The following is a 21806-nucleotide window of genomic DNA, read 5'->3' as shown; positions in this document are numbered from 1 at the left end:
TGTCCAGTTTGAGTGTTTGTTGCAGCTCGTTCCAGTCACTAGCTGCAGCGAACTGAAAAGAGGAGCGACCCAGGAATGTGTGTGCTTTGGGGACCTGTAACAGAATGTGACTGGCAGAACGGGTGCTGTATGTGGAGGATGAGGGCTGCTGTAGATATCTCAGATAGGGGGGAGTGAGGCCTAAGAAGGTTGTATAAATAAGCATCAACCAGTGGTTCTTGTGATGGTTATACAGAGATGACCAGTTTACAGAGGAGTGCAGTGATGTGTCCTTTAAGGAGCATTTGTGGCAAGTATAATGGCCGAATGGTAAAGAACATCTAGCCACTTGAGAGCACCCTTACCTGCCAATCTATAAATGATGTCTCTGTAATCTAGCATGGGTAGGATGGTCATCTGAATCAGGGTTTGTTTGGCAGCTGGGATGAAAGAGGAGCGATTACAATAGAGGAAACCAAGTCTAGGTTGAACTTTAGCCTGCAGCTTTGATATGTGCTGAGAGAAGGACAGTGTACCATCTAGCCACACTCCCAAGTACTTGTATGAGGTGACTACCTCAAGCTCTAAACCCTCAAAGGTAGTTATCACACCGGTGGGGAGAAAGGGCATTCTTCTTACCAAACCACATGACCTTTGTTTTGTTCAGAACAAAGTTAAGGGCAGGGGAACCTTGGGGTACTCCCTTGGTGACAGGCAGTGGCTGAGACAGCAGATGTTCTGACTTAATACACTGCACTCTTTGAGAGAGGTAGTTTGCAAACCAGGCCAAAGACCCCTCAGAGACACCAATACTCCTTAACCGGCCCACAAGAATGGAATTATCTTCTGGATCAAAAGCTTTGGCCAAGTCTAATAAAAAGAGCAGCACAACAATGCTTAGAGGGTAATGGTGACATCATTGAGGACCTGTAAGGTTGCAGGTTGCAGTGACACATCCATAATCTGAGAGGAAACCAGATTGCATACCAGAGAGAACACTATAGACATCAAGATAGCCAGTCAGTTGATCATTGACAAGTTTTTCCAACACTTTTGATAAACAGGGGAATATATAAATTGGCCTATAACAGTTAGGATCAGCTTGATCTCCCACTTTAAATAAAGAACAAGCAATGGGAACCTCCCCAGAGAGGAGAGACAGGTTAAAAAAGTCAGAGATAGGCTTGACGATGATAAGGGCTGAACCAGGTGTTTTTTTGGGGGTCAAGTTTAAGGAGCTCCTTTAGCCCCTCAGACTCAGTGACTGGCTGCAGGGAGGAACTTTGCAGCGGGGCAGGGGAAAAGAGCGAGGAGCATCGGGGAGAGTCGCATTAGAAGGGGTGGGAGATGAGGAAATGTTGGACGGGCAATGAGGCATGACTGAGTCAAATAGGAATCCGGACTTAATGAAGTGGTGATTAAAGATCTCAGCCATGTGCTTCTTGTCAGTAACAACCACATCATCAACATTAAGGGACATGGGTAGCTTTTAGGAGGAGGGTTTATTCTCCACGTTGTTTTCCAGAATTTGGGGTTAGACCCATATAGAGAGAACTGCTCCTTAAAGTAACTAACTTTGGCCTTCCGGATAGCCTGAATGCTCTTATTTCTCATTTTCCTGAACGAGAGCTAGTCAGCCTGAGTATGCGTGTGCCGAGCCTTTCGCCAAATGGAATTCTCGAGGTGGAGTAACTCTGCAAGATCACGGTCGAACCAGGGGCTGAACCTGAGTAACTCTGCAAGATCACGGTCGAACCAGGGGCTGAACACGAGTAACAAGATCACAGGGGCTGAACCTGAGTAACTCTGCAAGATCACAGTCGAACCAGGGGCTGAACCGGAGTAACTCTGCAAGATCACAGTCGAACCAGGGGCTGAACCGGAGTAACTCTGCAAGATCACAGTCGAACCAGGGGCTGAACCGGAGTAACTCTGCAAGATCACAGTCGAACCAGGGGCTGAACCGGAGTAACTCTGCAAGATCACAGGTCGAACCAGGGGCTGAACCGGAGTAACTCTGCAAGATCACGGTCGAACCAGGGGCTGAACCTGTATTTAATTCACATTTTCTTTCTGGGAGCGTATTTGTCAGCAGTATCACTGAAAATATCAAAAAAGGAAGGTCCAAGCGTCTTCGACAGAGGGGATCAAGCTGATTCTCTACCATTTTACAGATGCCAGACCATGAAGGAAGACTTGCTCATTAAAGATTTTTAGCGAGTGTCTATGACAAATCCGGACAGGTTGTTTCACTGAGCACCAAGGTGATCCTTGGTAAAGATTGTCACTCCACCACCTTTGGAAGATCTGTCTTGACGAAAAAGGTTAATATCCGTATTCAAAACACTCTTTCTTAACCACATCTCAGTAATAACCAACACATCTGGATTGGAGCTGTGAACCCACACTTTCAATTGATAAATTTCAGGTAATTGTGTTAATTGTGTTAACGTGCACATTAACGTTTGCGAGAGCAGAAATCAGTGAAACAGATATCAGAGCACAAGTGAGAATTTGGGGCTAGCAACAGTAGATGGGCCAGGGTGTACATGCACATATCCAGATATCATCAGCAGTAATACAATCAGGGCACGGCAGAGGACAGGGAGAGGTCTGCAGTGCATCAGATGACAACACGATTATATTGTGCAGCGATTTCATTAGGAAACATGAATACAAAGCTGGCGAGAGGGGGTGAGAACAGGATCGGAGTCCCGAGTGTGGGAACAAACATTGTCTGTCCCATGGTTGGGTAAACAAGCAAGTCCATAGTCAATAAAGCACGCAGGAGTCATGAGGCTAATAGCCTAACCTGAGGAGGAGGGGAAAGATGGAGGGGATGGGAGGAGAAGGAGAGGAGGGTTGTTGATATAGATTTAACACCAATCAGAGAAAGATTGGGAGAAGGATAAAGGGAGAAAAACTGCTGAAAAGGAAGAGGGAAGAGGGAAAGAGAGAATGAAATAAAGATGACTGTTTTGATCTTGTTTTTGGGTTGTTTATTTGGGCTTATGTAACTCCTGCCTATTTGGTTACATTTGTGTATGTACGTATTATAATATATAATAATAATATATGCCATTTAGCAGACGCTTTTATCCAAAGCGACTTACAGTCATGTGTGCATACATTCTACGTATGGGTGGTCCCAGGAATTAATTGTATGAATGTTTACTGTGTGTGTGTGTGTGTGTGTGTGTGTGTGTGTGTGTGTGTGTGTGTGTGTGTGTGTGTGTGTGTGTGTGTGTGTGTGTGCGTGCGTGCGTGCGTGCGTGCGTGCGTGCGTGCGTGCGTGCGTGCGTGCGTGCGTGCGTGCGTGCGTGCGTGCGTGCGTGCGTGCGCGTGTATTTGTGTACGTATAAGGTTGTGTGAGTTAGTGTGTGAGTGTTGGTGTGGTTGCCTCACGGTGGGAGATGGACGTTTCTGTAAAAGGCAGAGGTTGCCCCTAGCAACGGGCCTCATTGTAAACAGATCCTTGCTATAGACACACACACACACACACACACACACACTATGCACTATTTGAGATTTAAAAAAAATATATTTTCAGTGTTGGCTTATTGTTGTGTTTCTGGTAAAATAAGCGGTGCCTGGTTCAGCTACCCAGAGGGCTAAAACAACATGTTAGTATTCGTTAAATTTACAAAGAACATTTCAAAAACAACAACCTATTGTCCTTGTATTTCAGTTCTCTCAGAGTAAATCTATTCCCTATAGAGTACAACAACCTATTGTCCTTGTATTTCAGTTCTCTCAGAGTAAATCTATTCCCTATAGAGTACAACAACCTATTGTCCTTGTATTTCAGTTCTCTCAGAGTAAATCTATTCCCTATAGAGTACAACAACCTATTGTCCTTGTATTTCAGTTCTCTCAGAGTAAATCTATTCCCTATAGAGTACAACAACCTATTGTCCTTGTATTTCAGTTCTCTCAGAGTAAATATATTCCCTATAGAGTACAACAACCTATTGTCCTTGTATTTCAGTTCTCTCAGAGTAAATCTATTCCCTATAGAGTACAACAACCTATTGTCCTTGTATTTCAGTTCTCTCAGAGTAAATCTATTCCCTATAGAGTACAACAACCTATTGTCCTTGTATTTCAGTTCTCTCAGAGTAAATCTATTCCCTATAGAGTACTACTAATATAAGTAAACGCTACTGTACCAAAAATAGTGCACTATTGAGGGAATAGCACTACTACTTACAAGGTAATACACTATAGAGTGAATAGGGTGCCAGACATAGTGTTCTATAGAGTGAATAGGGTGCCAGACATAGTGTTCTATAGAGTGAATAGGGTGCCAGACATAGTGTTCTATAGAGTGAATAGGGTGCCAGACATAGTGTTCTATAGAGTGAATAGGGTACCAGACATAGTGTTCTATAGAGTGAATAGGGTACCAGACATAGTGTTCTATAGAGTGAATAGGGTGCCAGACATAGTGTTCTATAGAGTGAATAGGGTGCCAGACATAGTGTTCTATAGAGTGAATAGGGTGCCAGACATAGTGTTCTATAGAGTGAATAGTGTTCTGCCAGGGTACCAGACATAGTGTTCTATAGAGTGAATAGGGTACCAGACATAGTGTTCTATAGAGTGAATAGGGTACCAGACATAGTGTTCTATAGAGTGAATAGGGTGCCAGACATAGTGTTCTATAGAGTGAATAGGGTGCCAGACATAGTGTTCTATAGAGTGAATAGGGTGCCAGACATAGTGTTCTATAGAGTGAATAGGGTACCAGACATAGTGTTCTATAGAGTGAATAGGGTGCCAGACATAGTGTTCTATAGAGTGAATAGGGTGCCAGACATAGTGTTCTATAGAGTGAATAGGGTACCAGACATAGTGTTCTATAGAGTGAATAGGGTACCAGACATAGTGTTCTATAGAGTGAATAGGGTACCAGACATAGTGTTCTATAGAGTGAATAGAGTGCCAGACATAGTGTTCTATAGAGTGAATAGGGTACCAGACATAGTGTTCTATAGAGTGAATAGGGTACCAGACATAGTGTTCTTTGGGGTGAATAGGGTGCCAGACATAGTGTTCTATAGAGTGAATAGGGTGCCAGACATAGTGTTCTATAGAGTGAATAGGGTGCCAGACATAGTGTTCTATAGAGTGAATAGGGTGCCAGACATAGTGTTCTATAGAGTGAATAGGGTACCAGACATAGTGTTCTATAGAGTGAATAGGGTGCCAGACATAGTGTTCTATAGAGTGAATAGGGTACCAGACATAGTGTTCTATAGAGTGAATAGGGTACCAGACATAGTGTTCTATAGAGTGAATAGGGTACCAGACATAGTGTTCTATAGAGTGAATAGGGTACCAGACATAGTGTTCTATAGAGTGAATAGGGTGCCAGACATAGTGTTCTATAGAGTGAATAGAGTGCCAGACATAGTGTTCTATAGAGTGAATAGGGTACCAGACATAGTGTTCTATAGAGTGAATAGGGTACCAGACATAGTGTTCTTTGGGGTGAATAGGGTGCCAGACATAGTGTTCTATAGAGTGAATAGGGTACCAGACATAGTGTTCTATAGAGTGAATAGGGTACCAGACATAGTGTTCTATAGAGTGAATAGGGTACCAGACATAGTGTTCTATAGAGTGAATAGGGTGCCAGACATAGTGTTCTATAGAGTGAATAGAGTGCCAGACATAGTGTTCTATAGAGTGAATAGGGTACCAGACATAGTGTTCTATAGAGTGAATAGGGTACCAGACATAGTGTTCTTTGGGGTGAATAGGGTGCCAGACATAGTGTTCTATAGAGTGAATAGGGTGCCAGACATAGTGTTCTATAGAGTGAATAGGGTGCCAGACATAGTGTTCTATAGAGTGAATAGGGTACCAGACATAGTGTTCTATAGAGTGAATAGGGTACCAGACATAGTGTTCTATAGAGTGAATAGGGTACCAGACATAGTGTTCTATAGAGTGAATAGGGTACCAGACATAGTGTTCTATAGAGTGAATAGGGTACCAGACATAGTGTTCTATAGAGTGAATAGGGTACCAGACATAGTGTTCTATAGAGTGAATAGGGTACCAGACATAGTGTTCTTTGGGGTGGATAGGGTACCAGACATAGTGTTCTATAGAGTGAATAGGGTGCCAGACATAGTGTTCTATAGAGTGAATAGGGTGCCAGACATGGTGTTCTATAGAGTGAATAGGGTGCCAGACATAGTGTTCTATAGAGTGAATAGGGTACCAGACATAGTGTTCTATAGAGTGAATAGGGTACCAGACATAGTGTTCTATAGAGTGAATAGGGTACCAGACATAGTGTTCTATAGAGTGAATAGGGTACCAGACATAGTGTTCTATAGAGTGAATAGGGTGCCAGACATAGTGTTCTATAGAGTGAATAGGGTACCAGACATAGTGTTCTATAGAGTGAATAGGGTACCAGACATGGTGTTCTTTGGGGTGGATAGGGTGCCATTTGAGTCTTGGTTCTAGTACAATCCATAGTGAAGCAAGTTAAGGTCAGGTTTCTAGTTTCTGCATTCATTATGGTTGTTTTGGATTTCAGTAGCATCAAGTTTCCTTTGTGTTTCCTGACAGAGAGCAGTGGGTTTACAGTAGCTAGTTGGCACTGTGTGTGTGTGTGTCTTCCTGCCTGCCCGCCAGAGAAGCCTCAGTATATACCCTAAACCTACAATATATACCCTAAACCTACAATATATACCCTAAAACTACAATATATACCCTAAACCTACAGCATATACCCTAAACCTACAATATATACCCTAAACCTACAATATATACCCTAAACCTACAATATATACCCTAAACCTACAGTATATACCCTAAACCTACAATATATACCCTAAACCTACAATATATACCCTAAACCTACAATATATACCCTAAACCTACAGTATATACCCTAAACCTACAATATATACCCTAAACCTACAATATATACCCTAAACCTACAGTATATACCCTAAACCTACAATATATACTCTAAACCTACAATATATACCCTAAACCTACAATATATACCCTAAACATACAGCATATACGCTAAACCTACAATATATACCCTAAACCTACAGTATATACCCTAAACCTACAATATATGCCCTAAACCTACAATATATACCTACAATATATACCCTAAACCTACAATATATACCCTAAACCTACAATATATACCCTAAACCTACAGTATATACCCTAAACCTACAATATATACCCTAAACCTACAATATATACCCTAAACCTACAGTATATACCCTAAACCTACAATATATACCCTAAACCTACAATATATACCCTAAACCTACAGTATATACCCTAAACCTACAATATATACCCTAAACCTACAATATATACCCTAAACCTACAGTATATACCCTAAACCTACAATATATACCCTAAACCTACAACATATACCCTAAACCTACAATATATACCCTAAACCTACAATATATACCCTAAACCTACAGTATATACCCTAAACCTACAATATATACCCTAAACCTACAATATATACCCTAAACCTACAATATATACCCTAACCCTACAATATATACCCTAAACATACAGTATATACCCTAAACCTACAATATATACCCTAAACCTACAATATATACCCTAAACCTACAGTATATACGCTAAACCTACAATATATACACTAAACCTACAATATATACCCTAAACCTACAATATATACCCTAAACCTAGGTATATACTGTATGTTTAGGGTATATATTGTAGGTTTAAACCTGTAGGTTTAGGGTATACCTATGTTTAGGTGATATACTGCAGGTTTAGGGCCTAAACCTACAATATATACCCTAAACCTACAATATATACCCTAAACCTACAGTATATACCCTAAACCTACAGTATAAACCTAAACCTACAGTATATACCCTAAACCTACAGTATATACCCTAAACCTACAATATATACCCTAAATGTACAGTATATACCCTAAACCTACAGTATATACCCTATCCCTACATTGTATACCCTATACCTAATGTACCCTACAGTGTATATACCCTAACCCTGCAGTATATACCCTAAACCTACAGTATATACCCTAACCCTACAGTATATACCCTACACCTACAGTATGTATCCTACAGTGTATATACCCTAAACCTACAGTATGTACCCTAACCCTACAGTATATCCCCTAAACCTACAGTATATACCCTAACCCTACAGTATATACCCTAAACCTACAGTATATACCCTATCCCTACATTGTATACCCTATACCTACAGTATGTACCCTACAGTGTATATACCCTAACCCTGCAGTATATACCCTAAACCTACCGTATATACCCTAACCCTACAGTATATACCCTACACCTACAGTATGTATCCTACAGTGTATATACCCTAAACCTACAGTATGTACCCTAACCCTACAGTATATCCCCTAAACCTACAGTATATACCCTAAACCTACAGTAAATACCCTAACCCTGCAGTATATACCCTAAACCTACCGTATATACCCTAACCCTACAGTATATACCCTACACCTACAGTATGTATCCTACAGTGTATATACCCTAAACCTACAGTATGTACCCTAACCCTACAGTATATCCCCTAAACCTACAGTATATACCCTAACCCTACAGTATATACCCCAAAGCTGCAGTATATAGCCTTAACCTACAGTATATACCCAACACCTACAGTATGTACCCTACAGTATATACCCTAAACCTACCGTATATACCCTAAACCTACAGCATATACACTAAAGCTGCAGTATATACCTTAAACCTACAGTATATACCCTAACCTACAGTATATACCTTATACCTACAATATGTACCCTACAGTATATACCCCAACCCTACATTATATTTCCTAAACCACCCCACACCTATCCAAGTCAGCCCATGTTGAACATCCCCATTCCCAAGCCTTCTGAAGTGTGTGATGTCCTCAGCCATACGGGATTCAACCGTCTTGGGGAAAGTCAGAGAAGGTAAAGTGTGTGATGTCCTCAGCCATACGGGATTCAACCGTCTTGGGGAAAGTCAGAGAGGGTAAAGTGTGTGATGTCCTCAGCCATACGGGATTCAACCGTCTTGGGGAAAGTCAGAGAGGGTAAAGTGTGTGATGTCCTCAGCCATACGGGATTCAACCGTCTTGGGGAAAGTCAGAGAGGGTAAAGTGTGTGATGTCCTCAGCCATACGGGATTCAACCGTCTTGGGGAAAGTCAGAGAGGGTAAAGTGTGTGATGTCCTCAGCCATACGGGATTCAACCGTCTTGGGGAAAGTTAGAGAGGGTAAAGTGTGAGGGTTAAGGTGAGCACATTCAGGCCAGTGGCAGATCACCATGATCCTGTCACCTGAGTTTGGGGTTGCCAGGTCGCCACAGCTCCACCACAGGACCAAAAAGTTGTGTAAACCACCTTCAAAGTCAATCACAGTGCACAACTCCTTCACATATGCTATTATGGTGGCATTTCTACATATAGTTTAAGAGTGGTCTGAAACGGCACTCTCCTTCTTTGCTCTTGTTTGCTCTCTCAGGTGAAATACTGTGCTTTCTGGCCTTTACAGGACTGTGATCCACATGGTTAAATAAAATAAAATAAAATGTTATTTGTCACATGTGCCGAAATGCAGTTTTAAGAAAATAGCCCCCACAAAAGTAAGATATAAGAATAACAAAGAGCAGCCGTAAATAACAATAACGGGGCTATATACATGGGGTACCAGTACAGAGGTAATTGAGGTAATATGTACATGTAGGTAGAGTTATTAAAGTGACTATGCATAGATAATAGCAGAGTAGCAGCAGAAGCGTTCCAGAGGGAGGGGTGGGCAATGCAAATTGTCTGGGTAGCCATTGGCTTGGTGGTAGAAGCTATTTAGGAGCCTGTCTTGGACCTAGACGTGGTGCTCCGGTACCACTTGCCGTGCGGTAGCAGAGAGAACAGTCTATAAATAGGGTGGCTGGAGTCTTTGACCATTTTTAGGGCCTTCCTCAGACACCGCCTAGTGATGCAACCCGTCAGGAAGCTCTCGATGGTGCAGCTGTAAAACCTTTTGAGGATCTGAGGACCCATGCCAAATCTTCTCAGTCTCTTGAGGGGGAATAGGTTTTGTTGTGCCCTCTTCACGACTGTCTTGGTGTGCTTGGACCATGTTAGTTTGTTGGTGTGGGCAACCTACTCAACCTACTCCATTTACAGCCCCGTCGATGAGAATGGGGGCCTGTTCGGCCCTCCTTTTCCTCTAGTCCACAATCATCTCTTTTGTCTTGATCACGTTGAGGGAGAGGTTGTTGTCCTGGCACCACACGGCCAGGTCTCTGACTTTCTCCCTATAGGCTGTCTCGTCGTTGTCGGTGATCAGACCTACCACTGTTGTATCATCAGCAAACTTAATGATGGTGTTGGAGTCGTACCTGGCCGTGCAGTCATGAGTAAACAGGGAGTACAGGAGGGGACTAAGCATGTACCCCTGAGGGGCCCCCGTGTTGAGGATCAGAGTTGCGAATGTAAGGTTACCTAACCTTACCACCTGGGGGTGACCCATCAGGAAGTCCAGGATCCAGTTGCAGAGGGAGGTGTTTAGTCCCAGGGTTCTTAGCTTAGTGATGAACGCTGAGCTGTCATCAATGAATAGCATTCTCACATAGGTGTTCCTTTTGTCCAGATGTAAAAGGGCAGTTTTGAGTGCATTAGAGATTGCATCATCTGTGGATCTGTTGGTGCGGTATGCAAATTAGGGTGGGTCTAGGGTTTCTGGGATAATGGTGTTGATGTGAGCCATGACCAGCCTTTCAAAGCATTCCATGGCTACAAACGTGAGTGCTACAGGTCAGTAGTCATTTAGGCAGGTTACCTTAGTGTTCTTGGGCACAGGGACTATGATGGTCTGCTTGAAACATGTTGGTATTAGGTTGAAAATGTCAGTGAAGACACTTGCCAGTTGGTCAGCGCATGCTCGAAGTACACGTCCTGGTAATCTGTCTGGCCCTGCGGCCTTGTGAATGTTGACCTGTTTTGAAGGTCTTACGCACATCAGTGATCACACAGTCGCCTGGAACAGCTGATGCTCTCATGCATGTTTCAGTGTTACTTGCCTCGAATAGAATAGCATAGAATAGCATAGAAGTTACTTAGCTCGTCTGTTAGGTTCGTATCACTTGGCAGCTCCCGACTGTGCTTCCCTTTGTAGTCTGGTATAGTTTACAAGCCCTGCCACATAAGACGAGCGTCGGAGCCGGTGTAGTACGACTCAGTGTAGTACGATTCGATCTTAGTCCTGTATTGGTGCCTTGCCTGTTTGATGGTTTGTCACAGGGCATAGCAGGATTTATTATAAGCGTACGGGTTAGAGTCCAGCTCTTTGAACACGGCAGCGCTACCCTTCAGCTCAGTGCGAATGTTGCCTGTAATCCGTGGCTTCTGGTTGGGGTATGTACGTACAGTCACTGTGGGGACGACGTCCTCGATGCACTTATTGATAAAGCCAGTGACTGATGTGGTAAACTCCTCAATGCCATCGGAAGAATCCCGGAACATATTCCAGTCTATGCTAGCAAAACAGTCCTGTAGTTTAGCATCTGCTTCATCTGACCACTTTTTTTATAGACCAAGTCACTGGTACTCCCTGCTTTAGTTTTTGCTGGTAAGCAGGAATCAGGAGGATATAATTATGGTCAGATTTGCCAAATGACATCCCACATACTTTTACTGAGATTACCAACAAATGTATCCTCTCATCTCTAAACCATTTTCGCCTGCCAAACTTTCAGCTTTGGTTTAGACACTACAATAGTACCTGTACTCAAAACTCCATAGTACTCAGTTATAAAACTCCGTAGTACTCAGTTATAAAACTCCATAGTACTCGGTTATAAAACTCCATAGTACTCGGTTATAAAACTCCATAGTACTCAGTTATAAAACTCCATAGTACTCAGTTATAAAACTCCGATAGTACTCACTTATAAAACTCCATAGTACTCAGTTATTAAACTCCATAGTACTCACTTATAAAACTCCATAGTACTCACTTATAAAACTCTATAGTACTCAGTTATTAAACTCTATAGTACTCAGTTATTAAACTCCATAGTACTCAGTTATTAAACTCCATAGTACTCAGTTATTAAACTCTATAGTACTCAGTTATTAAACTCTATAGTACTCAGTTATAAAACTCCATAGTACTCAGTTATAAAACTCCATAGTACTCAGTTATTAAACTCCATAGTACTTAATAGAAGTCTCTAATGTATAGTCAGTCCACCTCTCTTCTCTCCTTCTCTTTTCTCTGATGGGTATTCCCCCTCTCTTCTCTCCTTCTCTTTTCTCTGATGGGTAGTCCCCCTCTCTTCTCTCCTTCTCTTTTCTCTGATGGGTAGTCCACCTCTCTTCTCTCCTTCTCTTTTCTCTGATGGGTATTCCACCTCTCTTCTCTCCTTCTCTTTTCTCTGATGGATAGTCCCCCTCTCTTCTCTCCTTCTCTTTTCTCTGATGGATAGTCCACCTCTCTTCTCTCCTTCTCTTTTCTCTGATGGATAGTCCACCTCTCTTCTCTCCTTCTCTTTTCTCTGATGGATAGTCCACCTTCTCTTCTCTCTCTGATGGATAGTCCACCTTCTCTTTCTCTCTGATGGATAGTCCCCCTCTCTTCCCTCCTTCTCTTTTCTCTGATGGGTAGTCCCCCTCTCTTCCCTCCTTCTCTTTTCTCTGATGGATAGTCCCCCTCTCTTCTCTCCTTCTCTTTTCTCTGATGGATAGTCCACCTCTCTTCTCTCCTTCTCTTTTCTCTGATGGGTAGTCCACCTCTCTTCTCTCCTTCTCTTTTCTCTGATGGGTAGTCCACCTCTCTTCTCTCCTTCTCTTTTCTCTGATGGATATTCCACCTCTCTTCTCTCCTTCTCTTTTCTCTGATGGATAGTCCCCCTCTCTTCTCTCCTTCTCTTTTCTCTGATGGATATTCCACCTCTCTTCTCTCCTTCTCTTTTCTCTGATGGATATTCCACCTCTCTTCTCTCCTTCTCTTTTCTCTGATGGATAGTCCCCCTCTCTTCTCTCCTTCTCTTTTCTCTGATGGATATTCCACCTCTCTTCTCTCCTTCTCTTTTCTCTGATGGATAGTCCCCCTCTCTTCTCTCCTTCTCTTTTCTCTGATGGATAGTCCCCCTCTCTTCTCTCCTTCTCTTTTCTCTGATGGATAGTCCACCTCTCTTCTCTCCTTCTCTTTTCTCTGATGGATATTCCACCTCTCTTCTCTCCTTCTCTTTTCTCTGATGGATATTCCCTCTCTCTTCTCTCCTTCTCTTTTCTCTGATGGATATTCCACCTCTCTTCTCTCCTTCTCTTTCTCTGATGGATATTCCACCTCTCTTCTCTCCTTCTCTTTCTCTGATGGGTAGTCCACCTCTCTCTCTCTCCTTCTCTCTCCTTTCTCTGATGGATATTCCACCTCTCTTCTCTCCTTCTCTTTTCTCTGATGGATAGTCCACCTCTCTTCTCTCCTTCTCTTTTCTCTGATGGGTAGTCCACCTCTCTTCTCTCCTTCTCTTTTCTCTGATGGATAGTCCCCTTCTTCTCCCCTTCCTCTCCTTCTCTATGCCTTTATCATTCTGAAAGTAGAGTCTGTAATCTAACTAAATGTTCTCTGAGAAATGTAAATAAATAAACAATCTTTCTCTCTCTCTATCTCTCTCTCTCTCTCCCCCCTCTCTCTCTTTCACTCTCTCTCTCTCTCTCTCTCACTCTCTCTCTTCTCTCCTCCTCTCTCTCTCTCTCTTCTCTCTCTCCCTTCTCTCTCTCCTCTCTCTCTCTCTCTCTCTCTCTCTCTCTCTCTCTCTCTCTCTCTCTCTCTCTCTCTCTCTCTCTCTCTCTCTCTCTCTCTCTCTCTCTCCCTCTCTCTCTCTCTCTCTCTCTCTCTCTCTCTCTCTCTCTCTCTCTCTCTCTCTCTCTCTCTCTCTCTCTCTCTCTCTCTCGCTCTCTCTCTCTCACTCTTACGCTCTCTCTCTCGCTCCCTCCTCTCCCCCCTCTCCCCTCTCTCCCTCCTCTCTAGGGTCAGACCTGGTTTCCATCAGATGAAGAAAGTTCTTCCAGAGATGAGTTCTATGACGATGAAGACCTCGTCTCAGGCGGCTCTGGATCTGGCTGTGAGTGTTGTGTGTGTGTGTGTGTGTAGGCATGTTTGAACAGGTCTATGTTAGAATCCGTGTGTGTGTGCGTTCTTAAATCTGCAGCTCTGACTTTGTGGTCAAACTGAACACAGGGACTATGCACACAGGCACGCATACACACATGCACGCATACACACAGGCATGCATACACACAGGCACGCATACACACTTACGCGTTTTAACTGGAAACTGGAACTGGACGCAGAAACACACACACAGAGATTGAAAGCGCGCACACACACACACACTCCTAGTAGCCAGGCCTCCACCCAGATTAAGTGATTTTATTTACTGTAATCTGATTACAGACAGCAGATCAGATGATCACAAGTAGACAAGCCATTGTGTGTGTGTGTGTGTGTGTGTACGTGCGTGTGTGTGTGTGTGTGTGTAGAATTACCTCCATAACTTTAATCAGATGTCTTTTTCATTTAATTTTTTTATATTAGAGGTCTTTGTTTCAGATTAGTTTCTATAACTGTAATTATCATTTCTCTCTCTGTTTCAGATTAGTTTCTATAACTGTAATTATCATTTCTCTCTCTGTTTCAGATTAGTTTCTATAACTGTAATTATCATTTCTCTCTCTGTTTCAGATTAGTTTCTATAACTGTAATTATCATTTCTCTCTCTGTTTCAGATTAGTTTCTATAACTGTAATTATCATTTCTCTCTCTGTTTCAGATTAGTTTCTATAACTGTAATTATCATTTCTCTCTCTGTTTCAGATTAGTTTCTATAACTGTAATTATCATTTCTCTCTCTGTTTCAGATTAGTTTCTATAACTGTAATTATCATTTCTCTCTCTGTTTCAGATTAGTTTCTATAACTGTAATTATCATTTCTCTCTCTGTTTCAGATTAGTTTCTATAACTGTAATTATCATTTCTCTCTCAGTTTCAGATTAGTTTCTATAACTGTAATTATCATTTCTCTCTCTGTTTCAGATTAGCCTCTTCCTTTTCCTGTCACTCTGATAACATACAGTATTTTAGTTCATATTTAGTTTAACAACTAACCCCTCCCCTTCCATCTTTCTTTCTCTCCATAGTTCCAGAGATGAAGGTCAACCCTATAGCGGTGGGCGTATCTTTCACCACGGAAGCGCCCCTCCCCTTCTCTACCACCCAGGCCACTGGCCCCGCCCCCTCGGCCCCACCTGTAGCTGAGCCCAGCCCTAAAGTTGACGTCCTTCCTACCCCACTACCCACTGAGGGAGAGGGGGAGAGAGTCCTTGCTACCCCACCTCCCACTGAGGGAGAAGGGGAGAGCGGGGTAGAGTGGGAGAGAGAACAAGAGAGGGAGAGGGAACAAGAGAAGGAGAGGGAACAAGAGAAGGAGAGGGAACAAGAGAAGGAGAGAGAACAAGAGAAGGAGAGGGAACAAGAGAAGGAGAGGGAACAAGAGAAGGAGAGGGAACAAGAGAAGGAGAGAGAACAAGAGAAGGAGAGGGAACAAGAGAAGGAGAGGGAACAAGAGAAGGAGAGGGAACAAGAGAAGGAGAGAGAACAAGAGAAGGAGAGGGAACGAGAGAAGGAGAGGGAACAAGAGAAGGAGAGAGAACAAGAGAAGGAGAGGGAACGAGAGAAGGAGAGAGAACAAGAGAAGGAGAGGGAACAAGAGAAGGAGAGGGAACAAGAGAAGGAGAGGGAACAAGAGAAGGAGAGGGAACAAGAGAGGGAGAGGGAACAAGAGAAGGAGAGAGAAAAAGAGAGGGAGAGGGAACGAGAGAGGGAGAGGGAACGAGAGAGGGAGAGGGAACGAGAGAGGGAGAGGGAACGAGAGAGGGAGAGGGAACAAGAGAGGGAGAGAGAACGAGAGAGGGAGAGAGAACGAGAAAGAGAGAGGATACGGGAAAGAGAAGGTAAAAGAGAGAAGGCGAGAGCCGCCCAGACTACCATTTCCCCCCGCGGCCCTGCAGCTCTTCCCATGGCAACCACCAGTTTGGCGGCGACTCCGGCGGAGAGTGCAGCGCCCTCTAGCGGCATGGAGGACCTGGGCACCACAGAAGAAGAGGATGAGGATGTTTACCTGTCCCCAGACCCCACCACCAGTTTACTTATGGAGACCACCACAGAAGAAGAAGAAGAAGAAGAAGAAGTGACCACTACTGAGACAGAGACCACACCCATCCCAGAGACAACAGCTCCACCCACTACGACTGGCCCAGCCCCAGCTGAGAGTTCTAGCTCCGCCCCCTTCAGGCCAAGGGTTCCTGTGACCTTGCCTACTAAAGCTGCACCCACAGAGAAGAGCACACGTCCCCAGCCACCCTCTACAACGGTGTGTGTGTGTGTGTGTGTGTGTCCTGTGTGAATGTGTCATCACATGTGGAGTGAAAGACACAGGTGGGCCTCGTTAAGGGAGCTGATCCTTGTTAGTTGCATCGTTAATGATTCATTACATGATTAGAATCCAGATAAATGGACTGGAGCCAGTGGAGGCTGCTGAGGGGAGGACGGCTCATAATAATGACTGGGACGGAGCGAATGGAATGCCATCAAACACCTGGAAACCATGGAAACCAAGTGTTTAATGTATTTGATACCATTCCACCTGTTACGCTCCAGTCATTACCACGAGCCCATCCTCCCCAATTAAGGCGCCACCAGCCTCCTGTGGCAAACGCACATAATGTCTTCATTTGGGTTCTCTATCTGATGTGTTCAGTGAACTGACATGGTCCCTGTAATTTCTCTCAGAATAATGAGTTGGGGGTTAACGGACCCAGCGGAGACTTTGAGATCCGTGAGGAGGACCGTCGTCAGGGAAACCAGGTTGTTGGACGTGGCGTGGAGACGGGAGCGGAGCCTGATCTGATTGGCAACACGATCAACACGGGAAGTTCTGCCGCTCAACTTCCTCAGAAGAACATCCTGGAGAGGAAGGAGGTCCTGATAGGTGAGTCTCTCTCACTCCATCTCTCTCTTTCTCTCTTCTAATCTGTCACTCCATCTCTCTCTTTCTCTCTTCTAATCTGTCACTCCATCTCTCTCTTTCTCTCTTCTAATCTGTCACTCCATCTCTCTCTTTCTCTCTTCTAATCTGTCACTCCATCTCTCTCTTTCTCTCTTCTAATCTGTCACTCCATCTCTCTCTTTCTCTCTTCTAATCTGTCACTCCATCTCTCTCTTTCTCTCTTCTAATCTGTCACTCCATCTCTCTCTTTCTCTCTCTAATCTGTCACTCCATCTAATCTGTCCCTCCATCTCTCTCTTTCTCTCTTCTAATCTGTCACTCCATCTCTCTCTTTCTCTCATCTAATCTGTCACTCCATCTCTCTCTTTCTCTCTTCTAATCTGTCACTCCATCTCTCTCTTTCTCTCTTCTAATCTGTCACTCCATCTCTCTCTTTCTCTCTTCTAATCTGTCACTCCATCTCTCTCTTTCTCTCTTCTAATCTGTCACACCATCTCTCTCTTTCTCTCTTCTAATCTGTCACACCATCTCTCTCTTTCTCTCTTCTAATCTGTCACACCATCTCTCTCTTTCTCTCTTCTAATCTGTCACACCATCTCTCTCTTTCTCTCTTCTAATCTGTCACTCCATCTCTCTCTTTCTCTCTTCTAATCTGTCACACCATCTCTCTCTTTCTCTCTTCTAATCTGTCACACCATCTCTCTCTTTCTCTCTTCTAATCTGTCCCTCCATCTCTCTCTTTCTCTCTTCTAATCTGTCACACCATCTCTCTCTTTCTCTCATCTAATCTGTCACACCATCTCTCTCTTTCTCTCTTCTAATCTGTCACACCATCTCTCTCTCTCTGAAAATTCAATATTTTGGTTATTAAAAAGGAAGATATTTCACAGCGGTTTAGATGATTCTACACTATATATTGCTTGTTTTGTCACATAAACTGAAATTAGGCAACGCAACCAGGAAATGGTGGAGCGACTTCTGCACATTGCATCTTTAACTCACTCAATTTACCATGCCGAGGGCGATTATACTCAATTTGAATCCATTTAGATTGGCTAATCTCCAGTAGACCAATAGAAGCCGTTGGTCAGCACCACATGGTGTGTTTGTTTCTGGTCTAATCTCCAGTAGGCCAATAGAAGCCGTTGGTCAGCACCACATGGTGTGTTTGTTTCTGGGCTAATCTCCAGTAGACCAATAGAAGCCGTTGGTCAGCACCACATGGTGTGTTTGTTTCTGGTCTAATCTCCAGTAGACCAATAGAAGCCGTTGGTCAGCACCACATGGTGTGTTTGTTTCTGGTCTAATCTCCAGTAGACCAATAGAAGCCGTTGGTCAGCACCACATGGTGTGTTTGTTTCTGGTCTAATCTCCAGTAGGCCAATAGAAGCCGTTGGTCAGCACCACATGGTGTGTTTGTTTCTGGTCTAATCTCCAGTAGACCAATAGAAGCCGTTGGTCAGCACCACATGGTGTGTTTGTTTCTGGTCTAATCTCCAGTAGGCCAATAGAAGCCGTTGGTCAGCACCACATGGTGTGTTTGTTTCTGGTCTAATCTCCAGTAGGCCAATAGAAGCCGTTGGTCAGCACCACATGGTGTGTTTGTTTCTGGGCTAATCTCCAGTAGACCAATAGAAGCCGTTGGTCAGCACCACATGGTGTGTTTGTTTCTGGTCTAATCTCCAGTAGGCCAATAGAAGCCGTTGGTCAGCACCACATGGTGTGTTTGTTTCTGGTCTAATCTCCAGTAGGCCAATAGAAGCCGTTGGTCAGCACCACATGGTGTGTTTGTTTCTGGTGGTTTCTTTACATCTTCTGTCCTATTTAAAATAACTTCTAAAATGTTTGACCATATTTCTCTCTCTCCCTCCCTCCCTCGCTCTCTCCCTGTCCCTCCCTCTCTCTCTCTCCCCGTCCCTCCCTCTCGCTCTCTCCCCGTCCCTCCCCTCTCGCTCTCTCCCCCTCCCTCCCTCTCTCCCCCCCCTCTCTCTCTCCCCCCCCTCTCTCTCTCCCCATCCCGCCCCTCTCTCTCCCCGTCCCTCCCTCTCGCTCTCTCCCCGTCCCTCCCTCTCTCTCCCTCCCTCGTTCTCTCCCCCCCCTCGCTCTCTCCCCGTCCCTCCCTATCGCTCTCTCCCCATCCCTCCCTCACTCTCTCCCTATCCCTCCCTCACTCTCTCCCCATCCCTCCCTCCCCGTCCCTCCCTCCCTCCCTCCCTCCCTCCCTCCCTCCCTCCCTCCCTCCCTCCCTCCCTCCCTCCCTCCCTCCCTCCCTCCCTCCCTCCCTCCCTCCCTCCCTCCCTCCCTCCCTCCCTCTCTCCCCGTCCCTCCCTGTTGCTCTCTCCTGTCCCCCCTCTCACTCTCCCCTGTCCCTCCCTCTCACTCTCTCCCTGTCCCTCCCTCTCTCTCTCTCCCTCCCTCCCTCTCTCTCTCTCTCTCCCTGTCCCTCCCTCTCGCTCTCTCCCTGTCCCTCCCTCTCTCTCTCCCTATCCCTCCCTCACTCTCTCCCCATCCCTCCCTCCCTCTCTCCCCGTCCCTCCCTGTCGCTCTCTCCCTGTCCCCCCCTCTCGCTCTCCCCCTGTCCCTCCCTCTCGCTCTCTCCCTGTCCCTCCCTCTCTCTCTCTCCCCGTCCCTCCCTCTCGCTCTCTCCCCGTCCCTCCCTCTCGCTCTCTCCCCATCTCTCCCTCTCTCTCTCTCCCTTTTGTCCCTCCCTCTCTCCTCTTCCTTCCTTCCCTCCTGCTCTCCACCCCCTCTCTCCTCTTCCTTCCTTCCCTCCTGCTCTCCACCCCCTCTCTCCTCTTCCTTCCTTCCTTCATGCTCTCTCTCCCTCCCTCCATCTCTCCGTTCCACAGCGGTGATAGTGGGGGGCGTAGTGGGGGCTCTGTTTGCAGCGTTCCTGGTCATGCTGCTGGTGTACAGAATGAAGAAGAAAGATGAAGGCAGCTACACGCTGGAGGAACCCAAACAGACCACCGTCACCTACCAGAACCCTGACAAACAGGAGGAGTTCTACGCATGAGAGAGTGAGAGAGGGAAGGACAGGGAGAGAGCGAGAGGGAGGCACGGGGAGAGAGAGAGAGGGAAGGACAGGGAGAGAGGGAGAGGGAGGCACGGGGAGAGAGGGAGAGGGAGGCATGGGGAGAGAGAGAGGGAGAGGGAGAGGGAGGGACAGGGAGAGAGGGATCACTCCACCTCCTGTCTTGTCGCCTCACCTCTCCTTCCCATCTCTTCCTCCCTCTCCCACCTGTCAGTTGTTGTTAAGAGTGCCTGTCTCCATGGACTCCGAACTTTCTTAACAAAATAAAAAAATTAATGAACAAAAATATATAAGCTGAAAAAATAACCCTAAACACATGATATACACATTTGTTTTTTAAAGTAAATGTTATGAATATTATACAATTATTGTTCTGATGTAATTAATTCATTTTTGTTTGTTTGTAAAAACACAAGCTCTTATTCCAGCACAGTACTCCTCTGTCTGTTTCACTGAGCAAATGAGCCAAGAGAGAGAGGTGTCATCTGATTGGCCACACAGATACTGGGGTCAAAGGTTAGAGGAAAGCTCACTATTGTATTGCCTTCCATTGTCCTTGTACACACACACACACACACACACACACACACACACACACACACACACACACACACACACACACACACACACACACACACACACACACACACACTCCTTGCTGGCTCTTGCTGGCTACAGTAGTACACACTGAGATGCCTTCTGGTTCAGAGAGAAAAGTCAGGGATATATTTGTACTCTGTTTCACCCTGGGGGCTGCAGTACGAAAGTTGCCGTGTGTACAGTCGTGGCCAAAAGTTTTGAGAATGACACAAATATTAATTTCCACAAAGTTTGCTGCTTCAGTGTCTTTATATATTTTTGTCAGATGTTACTATGGATACTGAAGTATAATTACAAGCATATCATAAGTGTCAAAGGCTTTTATTGACAATTACATGAAGTTGATGCAAAGAGTGAATATTTGCAGTGTTGACCCTTCTTTTCCAAGACCTCTGCAATCCGCCCTGGCATGCTGTCAATTAACTTCTGGGCCACATCCTGACTGATGGCAGCCCATTCTTGCAGAATCAATGCTTGGAGTTTGTCAGAATTTCTGGGATTTGTTTGTCCACCCGCCTCTTGAGGATTGACCACAAGTTCTCAATGGGATTAAGGTCTGGGGAGTTTCCTGGCCATGGACCCAAAATATTGATGTTTTGTTCCCCGAGCCACTTAATTATCACTTTTGACTAATGGCAAGGTGCTCCATCATGCTGGAAAAGGCATTGTTCGTCGCCAAACTGTTCCTGGATGGTTGGGAGAAGTTGCTCTCGGAGGATGTGTTGGTACCATTCTTTATTCATGGCTGTGTTCTTAGGCAGAATTGTGAGTGAGCCCACTCCCTTGGCTGAGAAGCAACCCCACACATGAATGTTCTCAGGATGCTTTACTGTTGGCATGACACAGGACTGATGGTAGCGCTCACCTTGTCTTCTCCGGACAAGCTTTTTTCCGGATGCCCCAAACAAGCAGAAGGGGGATTCATCAGAGAAAATGACTTTACCCCAGTCCTCAGCAGCCCAATCCCTGTACCTTTTGCAGAATATCAGTCTGTCCCTCAATTTTTTCCTGAAGAGAAGTGGCTTCTTTGCTGCCCTTCTTGACACTGGGCCATCCTCCAAAAGTCTTCACCTCACTGTGCGTGCAGATGCACTCA

The 21806-nt window shown here is 44.8% G+C and overlaps 1 protein-coding gene across 1 annotated transcript in view; it reads left to right on the top strand.

The window, feature by feature from the left end:
• Positions 1 to 20940, top strand: part of LOC118382029 (putative uncharacterized protein DDB_G0271982) — a 63876-nt gene extending 42936 nt beyond the window's left edge. The window contains exons 2-5 of the mRNA XM_052469443.1: positions 14039 to 14132; positions 15209 to 16440; positions 16860 to 17058; positions 19926 to 20940. Of these exons, the coding sequence (XP_052325403.1) occupies positions 14039 to 14132; positions 15209 to 16440; positions 16860 to 17058; positions 19926 to 20092 (1692 nt within the window). The 3' untranslated portion in view covers positions 20093 to 20940. The remainder of the gene's footprint in view (positions 1 to 14038; positions 14133 to 15208; positions 16441 to 16859; positions 17059 to 19925) is intronic.
• The last annotated feature ends 866 nt before the right edge of the window (positions 20941 to 21806 follow it).

The sequence above is a fragment of the Oncorhynchus keta genome, chromosome 19 (assembly GCF_023373465.1).
Source record: "Oncorhynchus keta strain PuntledgeMale-10-30-2019 chromosome 19, Oket_V2, whole genome shotgun sequence".
Lineage (NCBI taxonomy): Eukaryota > Metazoa > Chordata > Actinopteri > Salmoniformes > Salmonidae > Oncorhynchus > Oncorhynchus keta.
The sequence above is the reverse complement of the archived record's forward strand: the minus strand, read 5'-3'. Positions and strand labels throughout refer to the sequence as shown.